The sequence below is a fragment of the Azolla caroliniana genome, unplaced genomic scaffold, assembly GCF_043228905.1.
Source record: "Azolla caroliniana isolate FFs.n. ecotype wild unplaced genomic scaffold, voAzoCaro1.0.p SCAF_16, whole genome shotgun sequence".
NCBI lineage: Eukaryota > Viridiplantae > Streptophyta > Polypodiopsida > Salviniales > Salviniaceae > Azolla > Azolla caroliniana.
This window is the reverse complement of record NW_028230451.1, coordinates 10,655,537-10,679,533: the sequence shown is the minus strand read 5'-3', so window position 1 is coordinate 10,679,533 and position 23,997 is coordinate 10,655,537. Positions and strand designations below refer to the sequence as shown.

The window sequence follows — 23,997 nt, the reverse complement described above, 5'->3', positions numbered from 1 at the left end:
CTACCTCGTTCATTTCTTCCTTGAATCTCCAATATCCATGCCCCAACTAGTACTGGTGCATCTTGTATGACAAGGACGCGTAGTTGCTCCGGTCGAGCTTCTCTGTTGGAAGTGAACTCATCATTCCTCTGTCCATATCTTCTCTCTGTCTGTTGTTATCGAGTTTTAGGGTTCGTGTACGAAAAAAAAAGCGTCGATTGCAGAGGTTCTCAACCCTCGCACTCTGATACCATGTAAAAGTAAACGTGCGAAAGCGTTAGACAGAACCGGCTCAGCCGGATAACAACAGAGAATAAGAGGTTTAATGGAGAAGCTTAATACGTAGAGAGTATACGCGGGAGAGAGAGAGAGAGAGAGAGAGAGAGCAGAACATAAACTCAATTCAAAAAAATCACTCTAAAAACTCTGTACATACAATGTGCTATAACAGCACTATTTATACAAAGTCCATAAAGGACTGACAGAAGTATTGACAGGTACTTCAATGCTCATATGAGCGACTGACACAAACTACGAGACAATGATTACCTAGTAGTCTAGGCTATTACTAGGCTTCCGGTTCGCGCTCGAATCTGGCTCTCTGATCCATCTCCTCGATCCGGCTCTTGTTTCCGGATACTGATCCGGATCCAGTTGAGCTTGCTCGCTCAACAAGAATGTTCGTAATGAGACACAAAGCACACTCGATGTCAATCGGCCACATCAATCTCCAAAAACTCCAGAACATGCAATCGAAAGGAGTCGTATCGAACTCCCGAATTTTACAGCAAAGGAGATTACGGGCGTATGCGAAGCGTGCCAGTTTAGAAGCAACGCCGACATCCATTCCCAAAAGAGCGGAATGTGAGCAAAGGGATCCTGAATGTCGTACATTTAGATGTATGGAGACCGGCCCAGACAAGCACACCCGGCGGATGCCAATATTACATCACGTTCATCGACGACTTCTCCAGTTTAGAAGCAACGCCGACATCCATTCCCGAAAGAGCGGAATGTGAGCAAAGGGATCCTGGATGTCGTACATTTAGATGTATGGAGACCGGCCCAGACAAGCACACTCGGCGGATGCCAATATTACATCACGTTCATCGACGACTTCTCCAGGCACACCTAGATCTCCCCGATGAGACAGAAGAGTGAAGTGTTCGGACACTTCCAGAGGTTCAAGGCCGAAGTCGAAAAAACTACGGGTCGGCATGTACGTTGCCTTCAATCGGATGGAGGCAAAGAATACTTTTCGGATGAGTTTACAGCGTATCTCCGAAAGGAAGGTTTCCGACGAGAATTCTCATGCTGTCACACACCTCAGCAAAACAATGTAGCTAAGCGTAAAAACTAACACATAGTAAAAGTCGCTCAGGCTATGATGAATGAGAAGAACCTGTGGAAATCGTACTGGTCAGAAGCGGTGAACACGACTATATACCTCATGAAAAGGTGCACAACCTTGGGAGTATACGACGTAACTCCTCATGAGAAGTTCTTTGGAAAGAAGTCGGACTTATCACATGTCCGCATTTTCGGCGCAATCACTTACGTGCTCATTCCCAACGATACACGACAAAAGCTCGACCCAAATTCTGAGAAATGTATCCTCGTAGGATACTCACTCGAACAGAAGGGGTACAAATGCTACAACCCATCTACCCAAAAAGCTCGCATAAGTCGAGATGTCGTTTTCGACAAGTCTACATCCTAGTACGCACCAGAAACAACTTCGACTCTGACTCCGCTCGACCCGGAATCTGCCGAAATGGAGATTGAAGACGAAGATCGGCTCACGTGCATGTACGAAGAAAGCCCGATTACGACACGGCTTAGTGGACCACGAGAGCCCCCGAGTGACCAAAGCACATTTCGACCGAGTCCAAAACTCGACAAAGGGAAGGCCAAGATATCTGAATATGAAGATCCAATCGACAACGCATCAACTCACTCCCTTGATAGTGAGTTCGAAGGCTTGGACATCCCAATCATCCGGACAGATGGAGCGAAGAAAGCCTCAGCATCCGCAAATGAGAAGTTGCGTCGATCCACCCATGAAAAGAACCCCGTAAGCCGATTCGGCTACAACGATTATATGGCATACCATTACGCCTTCATGATGAAGGTAGCGTCAGTACAGGAGCCGGAGACACTTTTCGAGCCCTAAAGGATCCGTGATGGGTCGATGCGATGAATGAAGAAATGTAAGCCCTATGAAAAAATGAGACATGGGATCCCGTTCCTCACATGACAAACAAGAAAGCAATTGGTTGTCGGTGGATTTACAAAGTGAAACACAATGCCGACGGCTCTGTAAATCGCTTCAAAGCACGGCTCGTTGCGAAAGGATACATGCAAATGCACGACATAGACTACGAAGAGACCTTTGCCCCGGTGGCAAAGATGACCACCGTGAAGACTTCTTTGCCACCATGTGGACCGTAATTGTTGTTGCAGTAGAAAAAGGGTGGCACCTCCACCAAATGGATATGAAAAATGCCTTCCTTCAAGGAGAATTAGAAGAGGAAGTATATATGATTCAACCACCCGGATTTGAATCGCGTAGTCATCCGCACACCATATGCCACCTCAAGAAGCCACTATACGGTCTCAAACAAACACCCCGTGCGTGGCACTCGAAGATCACGCAGTATCTTCATCAAATCGGATTTCGAATGTCAAAATCCGATACTTCCCTGTACATCCGAAACGAGTCGGATTGCCCAATTGTCATCATCCTTTACGTGGATGATTTGGTCATCAGAGGAAAGGATCTTGCCGAGATTAACAAAGTCAAATCACTTCTCTCCGGCAGATTCGAAATGAAAGACCTGCACGAACTCCATTACTTCCTAGGCATTGAAGTAATTTGGACACAAGTCGGAATAATGATCTCTCAACGGCACTACGTTCTCAACTTGCTCTACAAGTTCGGAATGACCGAATGCAAACCTATGTCCAACCCTCTCGATCATAATCTCAAGATGGATGTCGATTCTGGCACAGCCGTGTGCAAGTCAACTCAATATCGTCAACTAATTGGCAACTTAATCTAGCTCACCATTACACGACCCGATCTCAGTTATTCGGTCGGCCTACTTAGCCAATTCATGCAGAATCCGTGAAACCTTCATCTCGATTGCGCTAAGAGGATACTCCGGTATGTCAGTACTACGATGGATTATGACATTATGCATAAGTCAAATACGACCATTCGACTCAAAGGATACACAGACGCAAACTGCGCAGGCTACAAAGCGGATAGACGATCCACATCTGGATTCATCTTCTCCCTCGGCAGCGGAGCGATCTCCTGGAGCAATAAGAAGCAACCGACAGTCACAATGTCGAGCACAGAAGCCGAATACAGGGGCGCGGTAGTCGCCACATGTGAAGCCATATGGTTCAAGCGCATACTAAAGGATTTGGGCGTTCCTATTACAGATCCAATTCGCCTCTTCTGTGACAACATGGCAACATCCACCTCGCTCGGAACCCCGTCTTCCATGTGCAAACTAAACACATCAAAGTGCACTACCACTTCATCCATGAGCGCGTACAGGCCGGAGAAATCGATCTATAACATATCAGTACGCACCTCCAGATTGCTGATATTTTTATGAAGGCCTTAGGAGTCGACAAGCTCAGGCAATTCGCATCAGACCTTGGTCTCACGACATCCACATTACTGAGCTTGAGGAGGAGTACTGTAGGCAATTGATCGAGTACGCAACACGTAGTTAATCGAACCGAGCACGAAGCCGAAAAGCCGAACAATCCAATTCGAGGATTACAAATGCCGGAAGCCGGATTCCGAAGACCGAACCGAAACAACTTTTCGACAAATGGAAGTTGTGTTCAAAGGGACGTGTTGAGAGTTGAACTCAACTTCCCATAGTAATAGGTTTCATACTAGCTCATGGACATACCAGGTATTATAGATCATAGTACTAATGTAAGCTTAAGATAAGGATAATGAAAAGATAGATAGAAAAGAGAAAGAGAAAGAAGGGTGCCGATCCACCCGACCACCCCCGAGCGGAGGGATCGAGACGGACTCGAGCCTCGATCGGCGTCCCATACCACCGCCGTGGCGTCGAGTCGTACCTGGTGCTGGCGCGCTCGCTACAAGAGTTGACCCACCACACGAGCAGAGTCTCGATGTAGTCAAAAGATGATCCAATGAGGGTAGCTAGGCCTCTTATTTATAGCGATACCCAAGGCCCCCAGGCAAGTTCACACTTGACCTAATGGGTTGTCTCAATCCCGAGGATTAAAAGTAATCCTCCCCTTCTTCACACTCTCGTTTAACCCTCACACTTATCCCCGTGTATAGAATACTACGGTAAATTCTTACCACGGGATATTATATGGTCATGCCCGTAACATACTCCCCCTCTTTAAAACATTGCACTCTTGCAATGGAAAGTTAGGGAAGTTAGTTCTAAGAGTATTTTCGCGTTCCCATGTGGCATCTTTTATTGATTTATCCATCCATTTTATTTTAAATTCTCGGATTTCTTTAGTACGTAATTTTTTTGTTTTAACATCGAGAATTCTTTCTGGTACATGTGGTTTAGAAGATAATTCTTCAGAAGTAACCAGAGTTTCAGTCGTAACTGTATTGTCGCCAGAACCTAGAAGTTCTTTTAGACGACTCACATGAAAGACTGGATGAATTCCGACACCATCGGGGAGAGCGAGACGATAGGCTGATGACCCAATGCGTTTGAGGACTGTAAAAGGTCCACAAAACCGTGGGGCTAACTTAGCGCACTTACCCGTAGACAATGTCTTAGAATTGTGAGGTACACGTAAAAATACCTTCTGTCCAGGGTTGAATACACGAGGTTGCCTATGATGATCGGCATAAAAACGCGCTCTATCTTGAGCTGTTTTTATATTATCTCGTGCAATATGCAACATATCTTGCATATCCCGAAGAAAGTTTTGCGTACTTCGCAACTCATCATGATGTATAGTAACATCAATCGGGGCTCGTGGCTGAAAACCATACATCAACATAAAAGGACTATATCCCGTCGACGTATGCTTGGAGCTGTTATAAGCAAACTCCAAAATTGGGAGATAACGTTCCCATTTTGTTGGTTTTGCACCAACGTATGCTCGAAGCATGTCCTCAATAATTTGATTTACTCGTTCTGTCTGTCCATCGGATTGAGGATGATCCGTGGAGCTCATGCTCAACGTAGTTTCTAACTTCTTAAAGACTTGTGTCCAGAAGTCACTAGTAAACTTTGGATCTCGATCACTCACGATATCCATCGGTAACCCATAAAAACGAAACAATTCCTGCAAAGAATTGGTAAGCCAATTCAGGAGCTGTTACCGTGGTTTTAGTAGCAATAAATCTGGCCATTTTAGTTAGTCGATCAACGACAACCCAGATGGCATCATGACCTTTTTGGGTGCGAGGAAGGCTAACAATAAAATCCATGGATATACTTTCCCACTTATTATTGGGAATGTCCAAGGGATGTAAAAGTCCTGCGGCTTTAAGTCGCTCGGCTTTGTTAACCTGACACTGGTGACATTTAGTCACATAACTATGTATGTCAGGACGCATCTTAGGCCAATAAAATTGAGTGGAGATGAGAACGAGTGTACGATGTATTCCAGGGTGCCCTGCTGAGGGTGCATCATGGCATTCAAAAAGAATCCTCTTTTTGACCTCGGGTAAATCTGGAACACAAACCTTCCCATTACGGTAGAGCAAACCGTTAGCAATGTGGAAGTATTCCTTCAAGGATGTGGTGGTGTCTGTTCCAGACTCAACTCTTGCCCAGTATTTTGCGAAATAACTGTCATCAGGATACTTTCCTCGAAGGTGATCATAAAGATCTGATGATATTTCAGTGAAGCTAAGCGTGTTAACTTCACGGATGCGACTTAGTGCATCAGCGACAATGTTCATGGAACCTTTACGATATCGTATGGAAAAATCAAAGTCCTGGATGAGATCAGCCCATCGTGCCTTACGACCTTTCAGGTCTTGTTGGTCACAAAAATATTTCAAGGACTCGTGGTCCGTAGTTACCACAAAGTGATTTCCATAAAGATAATGGCGCCATGTTTTGAGCGCATGTATAACTGCAAATAATTCCTTTTCTTGAACGGTATACCGACATTGAGCAGAATCAAGTTTCTTACTCTCGAATGCTATTGGTTTACCATCTTGATACAAGACAGCACCTATAGCATAATCGCTTGCATCGGTTTCAACCTCAAAAGGTTTTGAAGGATCAGGTAAAAGAAGTGAAGGAGCCTTGCAAACTAGGTCCTTGAGTTCCTTAAATGCAAGGTCTAGTGTAGCATTCCACACAATAGGTTTTGTAGACTTACGCGTTTGACCTTTTAAAAGATCAGTAAACGGCGTCGTCAATTGGGAGTAATTACGAAGAGACTTTCGCAAAAACCCCACAAAACCAAGGAATGATCGAACTTCTCGAATATTCCGAAGAGTGGGCCAAAGCTTGATTTTCTCAATGCGAGAAGGATCAATTTCAACTCCTCGTTCGGTTATGAGATGTCCGAGATAAGTAATTGATTTCTTGAAGAACTCACATTTTGAGATCTTCGCATAAAACTGTTTGGCACGCAATGTTTGTAAAACAAAGCGGACATGTCTAGCATGTTCTTGTAATGTACGGCTATAAACTAAAATATCATCCAAGAAAATAACGACAAATTTTCCAAGTTGTTCTCGGAAAATGTCATTCATTTCTTGTTGAAAAGTAGCCGGAGCATTGGTCAAACCAAAAGGCATAACCAAAAACTCGTAATGGCCATAGCGCGTACGAAATGCCGTTTTAGGAACATCGTCCTCACTTATTCGTATTTGATGGTAGCCAGTACGGAGATCAAGTTTCGTAAAATACCGAGCTCCCTGGAGACGGTCAATTAGATCGTCAGCCCGGGGCAATGGATACGAATTCTTGATCGTCACTTTATTCAAGCGTCGGTAATTAATACACATACGCCATGTGCCCTCTTTCTTTTTAACCAAGAGAACTGGTGCACCCCATGGAGATTTACTATAACGTATATAACCCATTCGTAAATAGTCCTTGAGTTGCTTAGATACCTCATCTTCTTCGGATCGACTTAAGCGATACGGAGGTATACTTATTGGTGCAACACCAGGCACAATATCTATACGATGGTCTATATTACGTTTAGGAGGTAACCCATCAGGTAGTTCACTTGGAAAAACATCATGAAAATCATTTAAGATTTCATCAAGTTGTTGTTGTTCAAAATATGGTAATTGAATCGGGACATTATCGATATTGTAAACGTGAATGTCCGGATCAAGTACACAATAAAATAACGTAGAACAAGACAACTCGGATATTGATGGACACGAGGAAACAATCGAGAGGGATTGTTTTTTTACACATTGAATAAAATGCGTACAATCGTTCAGTACAAAAGAAATGGAATGACGAACCCAATCAATAAATAAAGAAGAGTTTTTATTATAAAACCAGGGATAACCCAGTATTACATCGGTGGTACAAAGATTCATTACATGGAAGTCTACTTCCTCTATATAAGTATCAATAGAAATTCCTAATGAATGAATCGCCCCGTTGATGTATTGTACTCTTCCATCAGCCAAGTGCACCGTGTAGGTGTGATCACTTACGGTGGGTTGGATTCCCCATATCTGAACCAAACGATCATTCACAAAATTGTGTGAGCTTCCCGAATCAAATAAAAATTGTACGGGAGATCCATTGATATACCCGTTTGCACGTAGTAAATCATTGGGACCCAATACATAGTGAGGGAAAGAACATTGACAATTACTTAAATGGTGTGTATAGACCTGAAGGACATTAGGAATCTGACCTTTATGGTCTGCAGCTTTAGCTTTGTTGTCGTGCTCTTTTCGTTGGAGCTTTCGACATTGATCTTTTGTATGACCCTTCTTTTTGCAGAATACACAAAAAGGATGTTGTCGCTTACAATCGCGATCCAGGAATTCGTTGGGTGTCTTGCGTTTCCCAACAAATTGCAACTGCTTAGTCCCGGGCGCTTCGTTGGGTTTGTTATGGTCCTTCTTCGAAGTGCGTTGGTAGCGAAGAACTATTTCAACGGCCTCTTCGAAGGATTTTGGATCCTTATCATGCACTATCCAGTGATAGTCCGAATTGGGGATGCCATTGACAAAACAAGCTATCAACCAATTGTCCCCTTCTAGACCCGATTTTTGGATTTGGGTTCTAGCATGGTGAACATAGTCTTCTAGCGAGGAAAATTTCCTGCTAGAGAGGTTCATTAAAGCTTGTGCTGCCTCGGTTCGAGAGGGAGGTTGCAGAAATTGGCCCTTAAAAACCGTGACAAAATCTGTCCAGGTATCGGGCAATTTCCCCATAGTACGGAGGCCACGCCACCAGGCGGCGGCCTTACCCCCGAGTTCTCGACCGACATATGCAATCTTCGTACTATCTGGCGTGGGATAGAGCTCAAAATGAGACTCCCATCGTCCCAGCCATGTGCAGATTGCTTCTTCGGTTCTTTCCTTTTTGTCTCCCGTAAATGGCTTAACGACAAATGATGGTTCACCTTGTCGCTCATCAGGTCTATTAGTCTCACGTTGTAGACTAATGACACGTGCCTCAAGAGCACTCTGAGATTGCCGAAGTTCGGTCATCTGTTGAGCGGTGAAACTAAGGAATTGGGTTATTTGTGCCAAATACATCTCAGTGGACATTTGTCCAGGAGGATTCCCTTGAGTTCCTTCCGCTTGAGCGGATGACATCGGGTCGTTAATTTGAGCCATTAAAGATTATTTCTGGAAAAGAAATAGGATAAGGTCAGAGATATAGTCATAACATCTTGTCGTGATGTAAACATATCATGGGCGAGCATTAATCGATATCATTATCTCACGTCAATACCCCTCTAGACGTATGAGATGAGGTTCAAGATCAGGTTACTATGGTAACACAAAGGTGTTTTAAAAACCATGGGGGTGACAAATAAATGTCTTTCCCTGATCTCTATATCGATTTTTTCATGGTGGCTCCCCGAGGCTCAACCATGTATGTTCGCATCATGAATAGTTTATACACGAAAAAAGAATGTTAACAATAAACTATGTTTCGGTGCCCACATAAGTGGTTTCGGCTCTTTAAGTCCTATTACGAGGACCCCGAGGTGCACTTAGACCTTAAGTCTAAACATGTGTTATAGTCATATGTATCAAGGATGTTGTATGGTCTTGGTCATATTTGAACTCGAGACCCCGAGAACAAATACATTAAACACTTGAGCCAACCAAGTAAGTTGCTCTTCTCGAATGCTTAATGTTTGATGCGTATAAGAGATATGCGAGGCAATTGATCATATACGTTTTTTTAAAAGAACGTATATGTCAAGGGTCCTTATTTCGCCCTCATTTACCAACACTATGTTGGTACGTTACCTAACCTCAAGTCTCGTAATTACGATGGCATACGCCAAAGTGCAACCTAATGGTGAAGCCAAATGAGCCCTCGTTTCGTAGTAGGCTCACGTGGGCCATCACATGGTCACGTCATTACGAATGCCTCTCGTAAGAGCGAGCTCATGGTGGCATCGTATCCATGTAACGAGGGAAGGATGTTGGATACGTGCGTCATTGGAGCGACCTCACTTGAAGTGGGTCAAGCCCTACGTACTCAACATCATTATGGCTATTGCGTTTCTTTACGTAATGAAATCGAGGTCATCAACGGGGTGGTCAACAATAAAAAATTGTTGAAAAAGGAATGGTGACAACGCCATTCTCACAAAAATGTGAGGACGGCCACCAACATCCTTTTCCCGACCATGACAACTTTCGACATAATCACGTAATAACGAATATACACATATGTTTACTTTTCACATATATACGATCAAATACGTATATATGTGACCACATATGCCTATATTAAACATATCATTATATTAAATAGCCACAAATGATGTGATCGAGATACGTAATCGAGGTATATACCTCTACGCACACGAAACATCCACCAATAAGAGATCATCGTAATACGCAATGGAGGTATTGACCTCTTACGCATACGAGACCAAACGCATATCGTTTACAACAAATTAAGGTATTAAACTCATACGCAAACATAACATATGTTCGTGAACGTAATACGTAATTGAGGTATTAACCTCGTACGCATACGACACTCATCACATATTATTAATATGTCAAACGAGGTATTGACCTCGTGCACATATGTAAACGTTTTAGATAATCAATTAAAGACCACTACAACATCATTGATTTAATGAAAAAAATTACATATAAACTAAACACATGATTAGATGGGAGAAGAGAGAATAGAAAAAAAAAATATGGAAAGAGTTACCGAAGTTCTTTGTTGATCGTTGTCTGGATCAAGGCCAACCGCACAATGATCGATCAGCATCAATCAAAAGACAAATGAAAAACAAAGAAACATTAGTAAAAAAAATCTGATACCAAATATTATAGATCATAGTACTAATGTAAGCTTAAGATAAGGATAATGAAAAGATAGATAGAAAAGAGAAAGAGAAAGAAGGGTGCCGATCCACCCGACCACCCCCGAGCGAAGGGATCGAGACGGACTCGAGCCTCGATCGGCGTCCCATACCACCGCCGTGGCGTCGAGTCGTACCTGGTGCTGGCGCGCTCGCTACAAGAGTTGACCCACCACACGAGCAGAGTCTCGATGTAGTCAAAAGATGATCCAATGAGGGTAGCTAGGCCTCTTATTTATAGCGATACCCAAGGCCCCCAGGCAAGTTCACACTTGACCTAATGGGTTGTCTCAATCCCGAGGATTAAAAGTAATCCTCCCCTTCTTCACACTCTCGTTTAACCCTCACACTTATCCCCGTGTATAGAATACTACGGTAAATTCTTACCACGGGATATTATATGGTCATGCCCGTAACACCAGGCTAGTTTTGTAAATAGTAGAAAGCGCACTTACCCTAGCTTAGTTGGTATTTAAACCAACCCCTTGTAACTTAGTTACTGTTGGAAGTATTTTGGTTAATGTAATATACAATCTTTTATCTCTGTCTTAAGCTCTCTCTCTCTCTCTCTCTCTCTCTCTCTCTCTCTCTGTTTTGCCTTACGTACACACACACACACAGAGTCCTAGCAACATCTCAGCCACTCTTGCTCCTCATTTCTTTACACATCCAAACTACCATGTTCCACATTACCATGAAACATATTCAAGTTGAAATCGTTATTTTCATTCTCACTATCAAGACCACTCATTAGTCTTCTTCATCGTTTTGTTACCTCCTTTGGGTTTGGAATTGGTATAAACTTCAATGGATGCGAATGAGTAACAATATCACATCCAATATATGTGAGTATGCCATCTTTCACATTAGATAGAAGCAACGAGCAGTGAGCAACAATTAGCGATCAGGGAGGAAGCAGCGAGCAAGAAATCACATACAGACACATGTGCACTCGCCCCACAATATGGAGTAACGAGCGTTAAACGGTGATCAACGAGCAGCAAGGAAGGAGCAATGAGCATCGAGGAAGGATCAACGACTAGTATGTCGCGATCAACGAGGAAGGAGCAACAATTAACGAGCAGTGATCAGTGAGGAAGGACTTAGGAGCAATGATCAACGAGGAAGGAGCAACGAGCAACGATCAACGAGCAAGAAGTCACATACAAACACATGTGCACTCACTCCATAATATGGAGTAACGAGCGCTAAGCGACGATCAACGAGCATCGAGGAAAGATCAACGACTAGTGAGCAACAATCAATGAGGAAGGGGCATCAACTAACAAGCATCGATCAGTGAGGAAGGACTCAGGAGCAATGATGAGCGAGGAAGGAGTAACGAGCAGTGAGCAACGATTAGCGAGGAAGCAGCGAGCAGGAAATCACATATAGACACGCCTAGAGGGAGAAAAAACTAAAAGAGGGGAAAATTGAAACAGAAAAATGGGGGAAAAAGGAGGAAAGAGGGAGAAAGTCTTTTTGTTACCTTTCTTTTTTACACAAACTATATAAATAGCTGGTTCAAAAATATAAACCGGCTAGATTCCGGTTTGCCAGAATCAATTCCTGCCCTGGATACCATCACTTCACACATTCTAGTGAATGAATGGCAAATCACATGTTTACAAGAACGATAAGTGTCAATCATGCATAGATGTGAGGTAGCATGCATGCATGTGTTTGATTATGCTATAAAAAGGTTTTCACACATTCTTGGCTTTTGCATGTTTGACACGTTCACACATTGCCACCTTCATTAATGGAAACAATATATATTGAGATGCACCATTTTCATAATCCAATAGTTGAGAAAGGTATTAATCACTACTTCACCCACAAAATAATGCACAATAGATGGATTATAAGTGTGAAACATAGGAAATAGTGATTTAAAATTGTTAGTGATTAGTAAGCATTGAGAAATAGAGAGTGTGCAATAGAGAAATAGTGGGAGTGAAAGAGTGGAAGAGAGAGGAAGTGGATGAATTTATCATTTAAAATTACTAAATTGTGCTAGTTAAAATTAAAACAAGAAAGAACGATAGAAGTGTGATCATGAGAGAGAGAGAGAGAGAGAGATGATTCATTAGATTGTGTATGCTAAAGTTTAAGCATTCCCCAAGTGGTAACATTGCACATTTTACAAAATGTTCACTATGTGCACACATTGTCGTGTGTGCCATTAGTCCACTGCATATTGTACTAAGTTTTCCATATGTTTTGGTGTTCCTTGTGTATATGCAATTTGTCAAATGGGTGAACTTCCATGTATACGCATGACACAATCAATTATATATGACCATGTAGTAATGGGTGGTGTCACTTGACCTATCCCTATCCACAAAAAATATATATATCTATATACTTCATGGAGTCACACATTGTGGAAAAAACATTGCAATAAACTTTTGGAACTTTCCCCTTCCTAATGTAACGGAACATTTGATAGTCCACACCAAGAGCTGTAGAATATTTGAAATATTGATTACATTTCAACAAGGAGTGTTGTAATTTTGGAAGGTTAAAAACAAAGATAAAAGGAAATAGAAACATGCATGGCTAGCATTCTTATAATTTTGTCAAATGCTCTATCTTCATTTGCCCGCCTTTCTACGCTAATGTGAAATTGGTTGATTTAATATCAATTCACTTAATACATAATACATAACGAAAAATTTCAATTTGATGTATAGATATGTATATGTGTACACATGGTACCTATGATTCATTAATGTGGAGATGTTGTCAAAAACGGGCACACCCGCTTCGAGTGTGTGTGTTTATTACATCCAGATTCCATACATTGCCCATGCGGCATGCCTAACATTATACCCTAAACCCTCCCTAACTAATATAATCTCTCTTCTGGCATGTTTATTACATCCAGATTCCATACATCGCCCACGCGGCATGGCATGCCTAACATTATGTGCTGACTCCTCCCTAACTAATATAATCTCTCTTTTGGCATGCACGCATGGGCAAAAGATAAACACATTATCAAAACTCTTTCTCAATAATAAGTTGAGTTTTACACGCTTACAAAGAATTCTATATGTCTTTTATGTAGGTAAAACAAATTTTTCGGCTATTGAGATTCGACATTTTTTGTAGTGGCCATTTATTGCTTCTTAATTATAAACATGGTGAACCACTTTTGATGGCATGTCAAACCCTATTTGGCTCTATTATGTCATTAAAATCAAGAATGGTTTGATAATATTATTACAAGCAAATAAATGTGCTCAAATAAAATGACTTCAATATTTTATTGGAGTGGTTTGAGTTCACATGCATAAGCATTCCATGTTTTGTGGTGAAATGCACTTAGTTAAGAAAGAAAAATAAATAGGGATATGAGCATTGTGGCATGATGTTTGAAAGTCATTAACTAGTAATAATACAAACACCAACATACAATATCTCTAATCAATTTCTAGGGGTTGTTGCAATGTCTCTAGGCATGGTTGTGTCTAGATGTGCAAAGGACGCCTATCCTGCATAGATAGGCACACCGATCGTCAAAGTATATATATTATAGCGTCAAAGCTATTTAGATGCTGAAATGTTGAAGTTGCACATGTGTATATTGATAAAGTATCGTCCAATAAGTAACACACACGGCAATGCATTCTTATACAATGTAGACATAACTATGTGGAAATAATCTAATCAATGGACTAAAGGTCGAGGAGTAGGATTGAACCATGTCTCACCTACTCCTTGAGGACCCCAACACCATCCTATAATTTCCAAACACTCATTTGACTATGAGGTTTTTGTGTACAATGGATATGATGCACGTATATTGAAAGACTTTGACAACATAGTATGCTCAGACCATACATACAATGCAACATTTGCCATGGAGACACATGCACCCCTTGCAAAAGAAAGAAAATATCAAGTCTAGTCAATTACCAATCTTGAGAAAATTTAAACCTTCCATCGACCTAAGCATTCACCACATGGGCGTTGAGAGCAAATGAATGGGACATAGAAAGCTAGTAGTATATTACTTAGGTTTGGCATTATGTGAAAGAGATACCATATTACAAGCCTCAAAACCCAAGGTTTGGCACCTAGCATGCAAACAAACATTGGATGATTCAGTGTGACATTCTCATGGTAAAAAAGAAGATCCACTTGAAGTGTTGTTGGTATATATTAAACTTAGGGGTTTAAATAAACAAGAGTGTTGTGCCTAGTTGTTGGAGATTAATGAAGAGAAAAGTCCATGGATAAATTGCACTAGGAAAATGTAGCCGGAGCTTGATTCAAGTCGAGATAGAGAGAAAGAGTGGGTACATCAATGCATCCGCCAAATAATTGGAGGGGAAGTGAAAAATTATAGACATTGCATATCCTTCGCTTTGTCTTTTGTTTTGGGGATGATGGTGTTGGGAGAATGAAATATCAAAGAAGATTGGCAAGCGTTCATTCCCTTTATGCGATCGACATACATACATACATACATACATACATGCACATGGAGACAGAGAATGTCGTAGTTGTTTTTACGTGCTAAGTTGAGTGCGCGTGCGGTGGCATGGGCCATGCATGGCCTGTAAGGTGCATGCATGCATGACTCATGTGTGTAAATAAGAAAGGTATCATATAATGATATATGTATAGGTGAATTGATGACATAGAGAGAAAGGTTGGTTGTTCATCTCATCATCTTTTGTGGTTGGATTGGATATACATACGAATGAATGGAGTAAATAAAGCAACTCACTCATTCATTCAACTCTAATTCAATTCATTGTCTTCATTCCCCTCTCCTCCTCTGGCCCTCCCTCCCTCTGTGTGTGTGCGCGCGCACAAAGAAAGAAATGCTACTTACTTTTATTATACGTACATACATACATACATACATACATACATACGGTATAGATATACTTTGGTGACAAAGGGCTGGCTGGCTACCCACGTCCTTTTACGAACCAGTTTGTTGGTTCAGTTCTCTTTTGCCTCTTTCTCCTCCGCCTCCCTTTTTACCTTTTTCTGCTACTTTGATTCTTTTCTCTCTTCTTCTGCGTCGTGTTTGTGTCTTGTTTTCCAGATTAGATGCGAGAAGATGCCTACACAGACAGAGAGGTAGGTAGGTGTATGAAGGAACAGCCCATGCTCTTTTGCTGCACAAGCAATCCTCCCTCCCTCCCTCTACTACTCCTGCCCCCCCCCACAACTCACAACAGCAAAGAAGGAAAAAGTGACAGGAAAGGGATTGTATTGCATATAAAAAACCAAAAGCACGCACCGGCCATGGCAATCTTCGGGGCCTCCATCACTATATTATAATTCATTCATCCTGCATCTTCTTCTTCTTCTTCTTCTTCTTCTTCTTACAATACACAGTTGACCCATCCCATCTCTCTCTCTCTCTCTCTCTCTCTCTCTCTCTCTCTCTCTCTCTCACTCACACACACACACACACACACACACACACACACACACACACATCGTTTTATGTTCATTTGGACCGACTCCAGATATCCATTGTATTTTCCTGCTAATGACTTTCTGTGGAAGCCATGGCTTGTTACTTTCAATCTAGTCATCCTCCTCCTCCTCCTCATCTTTTCAATGCTGCGCCTGAACAATAATCCATGGTATGGAATATCCGGCTCAGTTTAACTACTCGTTGGAGCTAAATTATTCAGTGCACCTTTGCTTGACACCCTCAAGATCTGGGGGATAATTTTTTTTTGCCGGAAAATCTCTGAGATCCCATGAATCTTATTGCATAATTTCCATAATCAAGTACAGCTGCTTCTGCAGACCGAAGTAGGTACCTCGAGAAGGTCAAAGATTCCGTCTCCTTCCATATTTTCTCTTCTTCTGGGAATAATCAGCATCAATTTTTGAGCTGTCATGGGGGGCTGCTGTTCGTCATCGATGCTGCACGATGATGAATTGGCGAGCATAAAGATGAGGAAGAAAGAGCAGAAGAAGCTTCTCATGGAAGCCTTGGCAGCGGAAATGAAGACGAATGAGATATTGTCTCGCATTCCAGGAAGGATCTGTAGCAACGGTGCACTAAGCAATGATGCCTGCATCTTCACGCAGCAAGGTCGAAAGGGAACAAATCAGGATGCCATGGTCGTCTGGGAGGTATCACATGATATGCGCTTTACCTATTATTATGTGGGGAGAGGTTCCTATTAAAATTTCCTCTTAGTGCAGGTATCATGGTTGGTTATTAATCACCGAGTTTCTTTCATTTCCCTGAATTTTTTTGTCAGGATTTCGCTACAAGAAAAGACACAGTTTTCTGTGGTGTTTTCGATGGTCATGGCCCCTACGGCCATCTTGTGGCCAGAAGAGTTCGTGATTCTCTCCCTTCCAAGCTTGTCTCCATCTGGAAAGCGCATGTGCGAGGAGATCCGGCTCTGCACGACGCATCTGTGGATGAAATTGATTCAGAGCCTAAATCAGAGAAAGGTAACTTGAGGTGGACAGATCAACAGCAGACACCGATTATGGAACTTATTGATGACGAAGAAGAAGAAGAAGAAGAAGAAGAAGAAGAAGAAGAAGAAGAAGAAGAAAGAGGAGGCTCAGGGGGAGAAGATAAGATGGATCAGAATTCATCTGCGCATGCATCCATAGGGACGGATGAGGAGTGTGAAATGTTTGTGATTTGGAGGGACTCTTTCCTTGAAGCTTTTGATTCCATGGATCGAGACCTCAGGAAACATGCCACCATCGACTGCTTCTGCAGTGGAAGCACAGCTGTCACTGTCCTGAAACAGGTATTTTTATTTCGCCTCGTCTCTACCTTAAATTGCACCGATCAGTCGCTTAACTTGAACCAATGCCATAATCCATGCTAATCTCCTTGGCCTCGTTAACTCTTAATCTTGGATACTAAGCTAAGCGTCTTTTCCTGCATCTGACTACGCTTTAAACATCCTTGTTAATTCGTTGGCCTTATCTTTTCTGCAACCAAACATAAAGTGCGTCGGAAAGTTGGGAGGGGAAAAGACATATATCATCTATCTACATGGTAAAAAAAGTGGGGGTAGAAGCTCCTTGTGCAAACAAGCAAGCCAAGTATGTATGTAGATCAAAAGGAAGGAATCGTTTGGAGAATTGATAGAGGGTTAATTAAGAAGAGGCTCGCAAAGACCAGGATCTGAGTGTGGGTGCCGGGTTGGGTCGGCCCGTGCCCGTGACCGTGTTCGTGTTGTTCGTTGTTACATAGACATGATGATATGATAATAAAGCAGTAGGAGGAAAAAGCATGGTGGGACAAACGTAACGTGTCTTGTGAATAGAACAGTGGAGGCAGGGCAGGGCAGCAATCAATATTTAGATACGGGAATCATCAATAGCAGAACATTATTGTTATGTAGTAGATTACATTTACGTAACGTTAATAGTAATACATACATATTACAGAGATTTTCGGAGGAGAGCATTCATTCGTATCTTATGTAATATGTAGTAGTAGTAGTAGTAGTAGTAGTAGTAGGCTAGTAGCGTATGCGATGATGAGGGAGGAAGGGAGGGCCCGAGGGGTTGGTTGTCTTCTCACAAAAATCTAACCAACCCAAAACATCCACCATGTGTCAAATTTCAATCCAAGAAAAGAGAAAACACTTTTAAGGTGGAGGAGGTTAGCCTAGCCTATCTTTTATAGGTTAAATAATAGAGAGTAGAGTTACTACACACATAAATATGTACTCCATTTCATAGGAGGAAGCAAGAAAAGTTGTAGACTGTAGTACATAGTGTTCTGTACATATACATTTGCTTGCGTTGCTAAATAAAATCTAGGAAACAACATTTCCCCAACTACAACGAGGCACGATTTCCTAATCAAACAAACACACACTTTTACTAACTTTAGCTACCATTTGAACGTTTGCTGATTGTGATTGTAAAACTAGAATTCCAGAAAACATCAAAACAAACTGACCTGTCTCCACAAAAATGTAACACACAATTCATGTGTCCCAAACTTTACACGTGTGTGCTCTTTAAAAGTTTAGTTGGGCAAGCAGTTTGGAATTGCACAAATTAACGTAACACCTCCGCTTCTAATATAATATGATTACTACACAATCTCACTTTACTTAGGGTTTAGGGTTTACTTATTTGTAATTTACTTATAACCAATATTTGTTGTAAAAATATGCTAGCATACATTATGTATAAGAAACTAATCTCACTGTGAAGCCTTGTAAGAGCACAAAATGCAAGGATACCGTATAACTAATTAAGTTACGATACATTATGAGAAACAAATATCAGTGTCAAACCTCTTCAGAGCACAAAATGCGAGGATCTGCAATGCCTCTTTGAGGTGCCTCCTTTTTCTTTTCGGGAAGCTAGCACCCACCCACGCACTCCGAGGTACCCTACTTCAAACTTGTAGAGTTTCCGAGGGATTTATTATACTAGCTTTATTGGACATTCACATGCTTACTTAATTTCCCTACTCTTGGATGGGACTTCGTGGAATACACACCTTGGCATTGATTCTCTCTCTCTCTCTCTCTCTCTCTCTCTATGCCTTGATGCTACTTCAGCGCTTACCTAGTGATGCATACAACATTGACTACTAGCTCAAATGGCATTAATGAATAAGTAATTACATTTCTTTAGACGTACCTTTGGTTGATTCTTTCTTTATTGAGCTTGGAAATGAAATACACTGAAAATCAAAGATGTGATATCTTTTAGAATAAACATGCTTAAAAATGTATGATTAACTCGAATGAATCAACAAAATTAGTTGTCGTGGTCCAAACACAATCATTTTTGTGCTTGACACTTTGGTAAGGAAGGGGGGGTATTAAACTTGTATAGAGACATTCTTATTGCCTACAAGGTTTCCGCACAAAGTACTTACATTGCATCATTTGTGATAGTGGAAGTAGTTGAACTACACAAAATGGAAGAATTGAAATTAAAACATGTGTGTGTGGCAAGTGATGAAGTTAAATGAAGATGTAGATTATGAACTATCCCTTGCCACACGTCTAAGCGTAAAGCAACACTTGCAGTTTTTAATACATTGATCAGATGAAAAGCTAAAAGTTATTTGACAACAATGGATCATTCCATGTTAAGACCATCATACTCTAGTAGGCTACTTTGTTGGGGCATGATTGGGAAAAAGTGAAGTGTTTCATAGCCAAGAGAGCCTATGGGTAAAGTGCATGTCATCTATAAAGATGTAGAGCTCATTTGCATGAATGATTACTTAGAAAATTTGAAATGCTCAAAATGACATTATACTCAGCGCAACATCTACATCACTCATGCATGTAGGTTTAAAAGAGTCCTTCATCCTTTTTAGTTTGACTTCTTATAGCGCATTTTTTATAAAGAGAAAATCGCAAGTGTGCATATTCTAGAAGTGTAAACATGTGCCTCCTTGAAAAAACAAAAGGGGATTCTAATCTCGTGAAAGAAACAGCTGTATGGAAGGTTCTTGCAATCCCACCTTCAAATAAACCAACAATATTGAGATCATATTATGGCTGAGTTGATAGTTAATTGTGGCCTCGTTCTGAGGTACATGAATCCAACATTGGGAGAATGTTGCTGCACATCATGTTGCTGAGTTAGTGGAATTACGAATATATATATATATATATATATCATTGACATGTTATATGAATTACAATTCTCCTGTGTTCAGGGTGATAACCTAGTGATTGCCAACGTGGGCGATTCGCGTGCGGTTCTAGCAACGAGGACAAAGGATAACAAAATAGAAGCTGTCCAGCTCACAGTCGACCTCAAACCCAACCTCCCCAGTATGAGAATGAATATATATATTTATGTTGGTGTTTGAATGAATAATATTTATTTATGGTTCATGTCATGTCCACACATGGATGATTGTGGTTCATCTCATTTCAGGAGAAGCGGAGCGGATTCTCAAGTGCAAGGGTCGCGTGTTTGCTCTTGAAGATGAGCCAGAAGTAGCCCGTGTGTGGCTGCCTTATGATGATGCCCCTGGCTTGGCCATGGCCAGGGCTTTTGGGGACTTTTGCCTCAAAGACTTTGGTCTGATTGCAGTGCCAGAGGTCACACATCGGAAGCTCGATCCAAAGGATGAATTTATTGTTCTTGCAACTGATGGGGTAAGTTCACCTAATGAATGTTTTTAAGATATTCCATTAACATGTCTGATTCATTGCTCTCTGCATATCTATGTGTGTGTTCATGTGCTGTGAATTATGCACACATGGTATTTTGTACAAAACCAGAATGACCAGGGTGTGCGTACTAGTAGATCATGGCTTGCTAATGCGTTGTTATCTGGTCTTAGAATAAATATGACCATCACACCCGTTGGGCGAATGAAGCGCAAAGAAAGAAACTATTGGTTGCCATTGGTGGAACATGAGCAGTAATATTCTGGTGGTGCACATTGGTGGAATTCATTGAATGATGCTGCATACTCTTATTTTTTCCCAATTTGGGGGGTAGGGGGGGTTATATATATGTATTGTATTGTATTTTCCCACATACCTCATGTGATCTAAAAACTGGACGGGTAATCTCTCTCAGCAACACACACACACACACACACAATTTATGAGGTGTGAACCAACCACCCAAAGCCCTCTCAAATCTAGAACTACTGACTATATCTATCTACACCAATCAATCAAAGAGCTTATAACAAACAAACATGTCTTATGTCTAAATGTTTTTTGCATGCGTAACATATGTACATACAGATCTGGGATGTGCTGAGCAACAAAGAGGTGGTGGACATTGTGGCAAGTGCACCCACACGGACGACAGCAGCAAGAGCACTGGTGGAGACAGCAGTGCGGGCATGGCGCCTCAAATACCCCAACTCCAAAGTAGACGACTGTGCCGTGGTTTGCATGTATCTGCAGCCACTGCCACTTCCACCGTCTTCTTCATCCAAAACCACAAGTATGACCAAGGGGAGAGCAAGCAAGTCAGGACGGGAAATCTATGATGAATCAGCAGTCCCTTCTCCACCGCCAAATCTGGTAGTAGAGGACGAGCATGCTCCTCATCATGATAATGCTAGCCTCTCTGCCTCTGCGGCTGAGGTGAACAATGATACACCTCCTCACTTACCCCATGGACATGGACCTGGACCTGGACCGGCTGCTCTACCTCTACCACATCATGCCCATCGCAAGAGCCTCGCTGAGAGATCGCATTCTGTGCTTAGTGTCGCAGATGTGCTATCATCTACTGCAGAGGAGGAGGAGGAGTGGTCGGCACTGGAGGGCGTGGTGCGCGTGAACTCCCTCCTCCAACTCCCCAGGTTCCTCAAGGGCGGAGGAGGAGGTAGGCGTATCGATTGATAATTCATTGATTGATTGATTGATTCATCGAACCTCAAGCTCAAGCTCTCTCTCTCTCTCTCTATCTCTCTCTCCCTCTCTCTCTTTGCGTCCTTGTGAGAATTATCCCAACCAAACTTTGGCCCTATAGCCAGACACTTCTCTCTCGCTCCATCTCTGATTTCCTGAGTCTTTCATTCTGTCTGTACTTCTTGGGTTGTACATACAGTAAGTAAAGTAGGACTAGCTGACAAAGACAGACAGACAGACAGACACGCGCGCGGTGCAGAGACAGAGACTTGTATCATGTATGTATGTATGTAGTTGTCCAGGCCTCAAATGGTGCACACACATTATTTTTATTATTATTGTCTTTTGTAATATTGCGCCCGGCTTGCCTGCCGGAACTTGTCCATCCTCCATCAAATAATCAAGTAAATCGTCGTCTAATATGAAACCGAATTCCCTCGTTTCTAGTTCTACTCCTCTTAATACGTCAACCATCATCGAATGTTTTTGGTCCTATCCACTAGCATTGTAACAATGCGTGTGGCCATTTTGAGGCCACGGAATGCCAAGCTATCAAAAAAATGCATTGGAAGGCAAATAAAGAAAAAGAAAATAACTCATAAAGGGCAATATTGGAACTAACCCTCCTACTGAATGGAGTTTGCTATTTATGTTGGGTTCTATTATCTGGCTCAATATGTCAAATATATAGCCTACAGGACCAATAGAAGCGTTTAGAAGCGTTTTTCATGTAGTGTTCTTCCCAAGTGACTCATTATTCAACATTTTCAATAATAAATGTTAGTAATTGAGAAGTGCGAATTGTTCTAAGGGAGAGATTTGTGCTGGGACAGGTCAAGGTTTTAAATTTTCAGAAAAGTGACCCAAATGCGAAGCAATGTCATATATTGTTATTCAAGGCTTGTAAACATCGTTTATGCAAAACATAAAAAAAAGTTGATGAATCGTATCATTGTTTCACCAATTCTTGCACTCCCACAATGTCATATAAAAAATAATAATGTTGATAATGTAAAGGTGTAGATAGTGGCTCTAGTAGGTACACATAAGTGTAGTTTACCCATTTGAAGAAGAAGGTTTTGTGATTTTGTGCAACATAGAGAGAGGGCGTTGAAGGGATAAAATAATTGCAAGAAAATAGGAATTTTAAGGGTAAAAGGTCTTCTTACATGTAGAAAAGTGGGTCTTAACTCTTATATATGCATGCAAGGAATTTAGAAGCTTCCTACTTGCTTGTTGATTTGTAATAATCAGTACCATATCAACTTCATCACCAAGGATTGCTATATAGGTACTACCACTGGTGGAGTCTAATTAACCAATTGTCCCCTTGTAGACCCGATTTTTGGATTTGGGTTCTAGCACGGTGGACATAGTCTTCTAGCGAAGAAAACTTCCTACTAGAGAGGTTCATTAAAGCTTGTGCTGCCTCGATTTGAGAGGGAGGTTGCAGAAATTGGCCCTTAAAAACTGTGACAAAATCTGTCCAGGTATCGGGCAATTTCCCCAAAGTTTGGAGCCCACGCCACCAGGCGGCGGCCTCACCCCCTAGTTCTCGGCCGACATATGCAATCTTCGTACTATCTGGCGTGGGATAGAGCTCAAAATGAGACTCCCATCGGCCCAGCCACGTGCAGATTACTTCTTCGGTTTTTTCCTTTTTCACTCCTGTAAATGGCTTTACGACAAATGATGGTTCATCCTGACGCTCATCGGGTCTATTAGTGCCATGTTGTAAACTAATGACATGTGCCTCGAGAACACTTTGAGGTTGCTGAAGTTCGAACATTTGATGAACGGTTGAACTAAGGAAATTTTGTATTTGTAAGAAATACGACTAAATGGAGATTGCTCTAGGAAGATTTCCTTGAGTTCCTTCCGCTTGAGTGGATGACATCGGGTCGTTATTCTGAGCCATTGAATGATTATTTCTGGCAAAGAAATAGGATAAAGTCAGACAAATAGTCATAACATCATGTCGTGATGTAAACATATCATGGGCCAACATTAATCGATATCATGATCTCACGTCAATACCCCTCTAGATGTATGAGATAAAGTTCAAGAGCAGGTTACTATGGTAACATAAAGGTGTTTTAAAAACCATGGGGGTGACAAATGAATGTCTTTCCCTGATCTCTATATC

At 41.6% G+C, this 23,997-nt stretch overlaps 1 protein-coding gene across 1 annotated transcript; it reads left to right on the top strand.

The window, feature by feature from the left end:
• Positions 1 to 15,909: 15,909 nt before the first annotated feature.
• LOC147853954 (putative protein phosphatase 2C 33) lies at positions 15,910 to 22,645 on the top strand. The gene is made up of 5 exons (XM_087331949.1): positions 15,910 to 16,641; positions 16,773 to 17,282; positions 20,183 to 20,300; positions 20,407 to 20,630; positions 21,234 to 22,645. The coding sequence occupies exons 1-5, from the start codon at positions 16,402 to 16,404 to the stop codon at positions 21,840 to 21,842; spliced, it is 1,701 nt and encodes a 566-aa protein (XP_087188075.1). The 5' UTR covers positions 15,910 to 16,401; the 3' UTR covers positions 21,843 to 22,645.
• Positions 22,646 to 23,997: the final 1,352 nt, after the last annotated feature.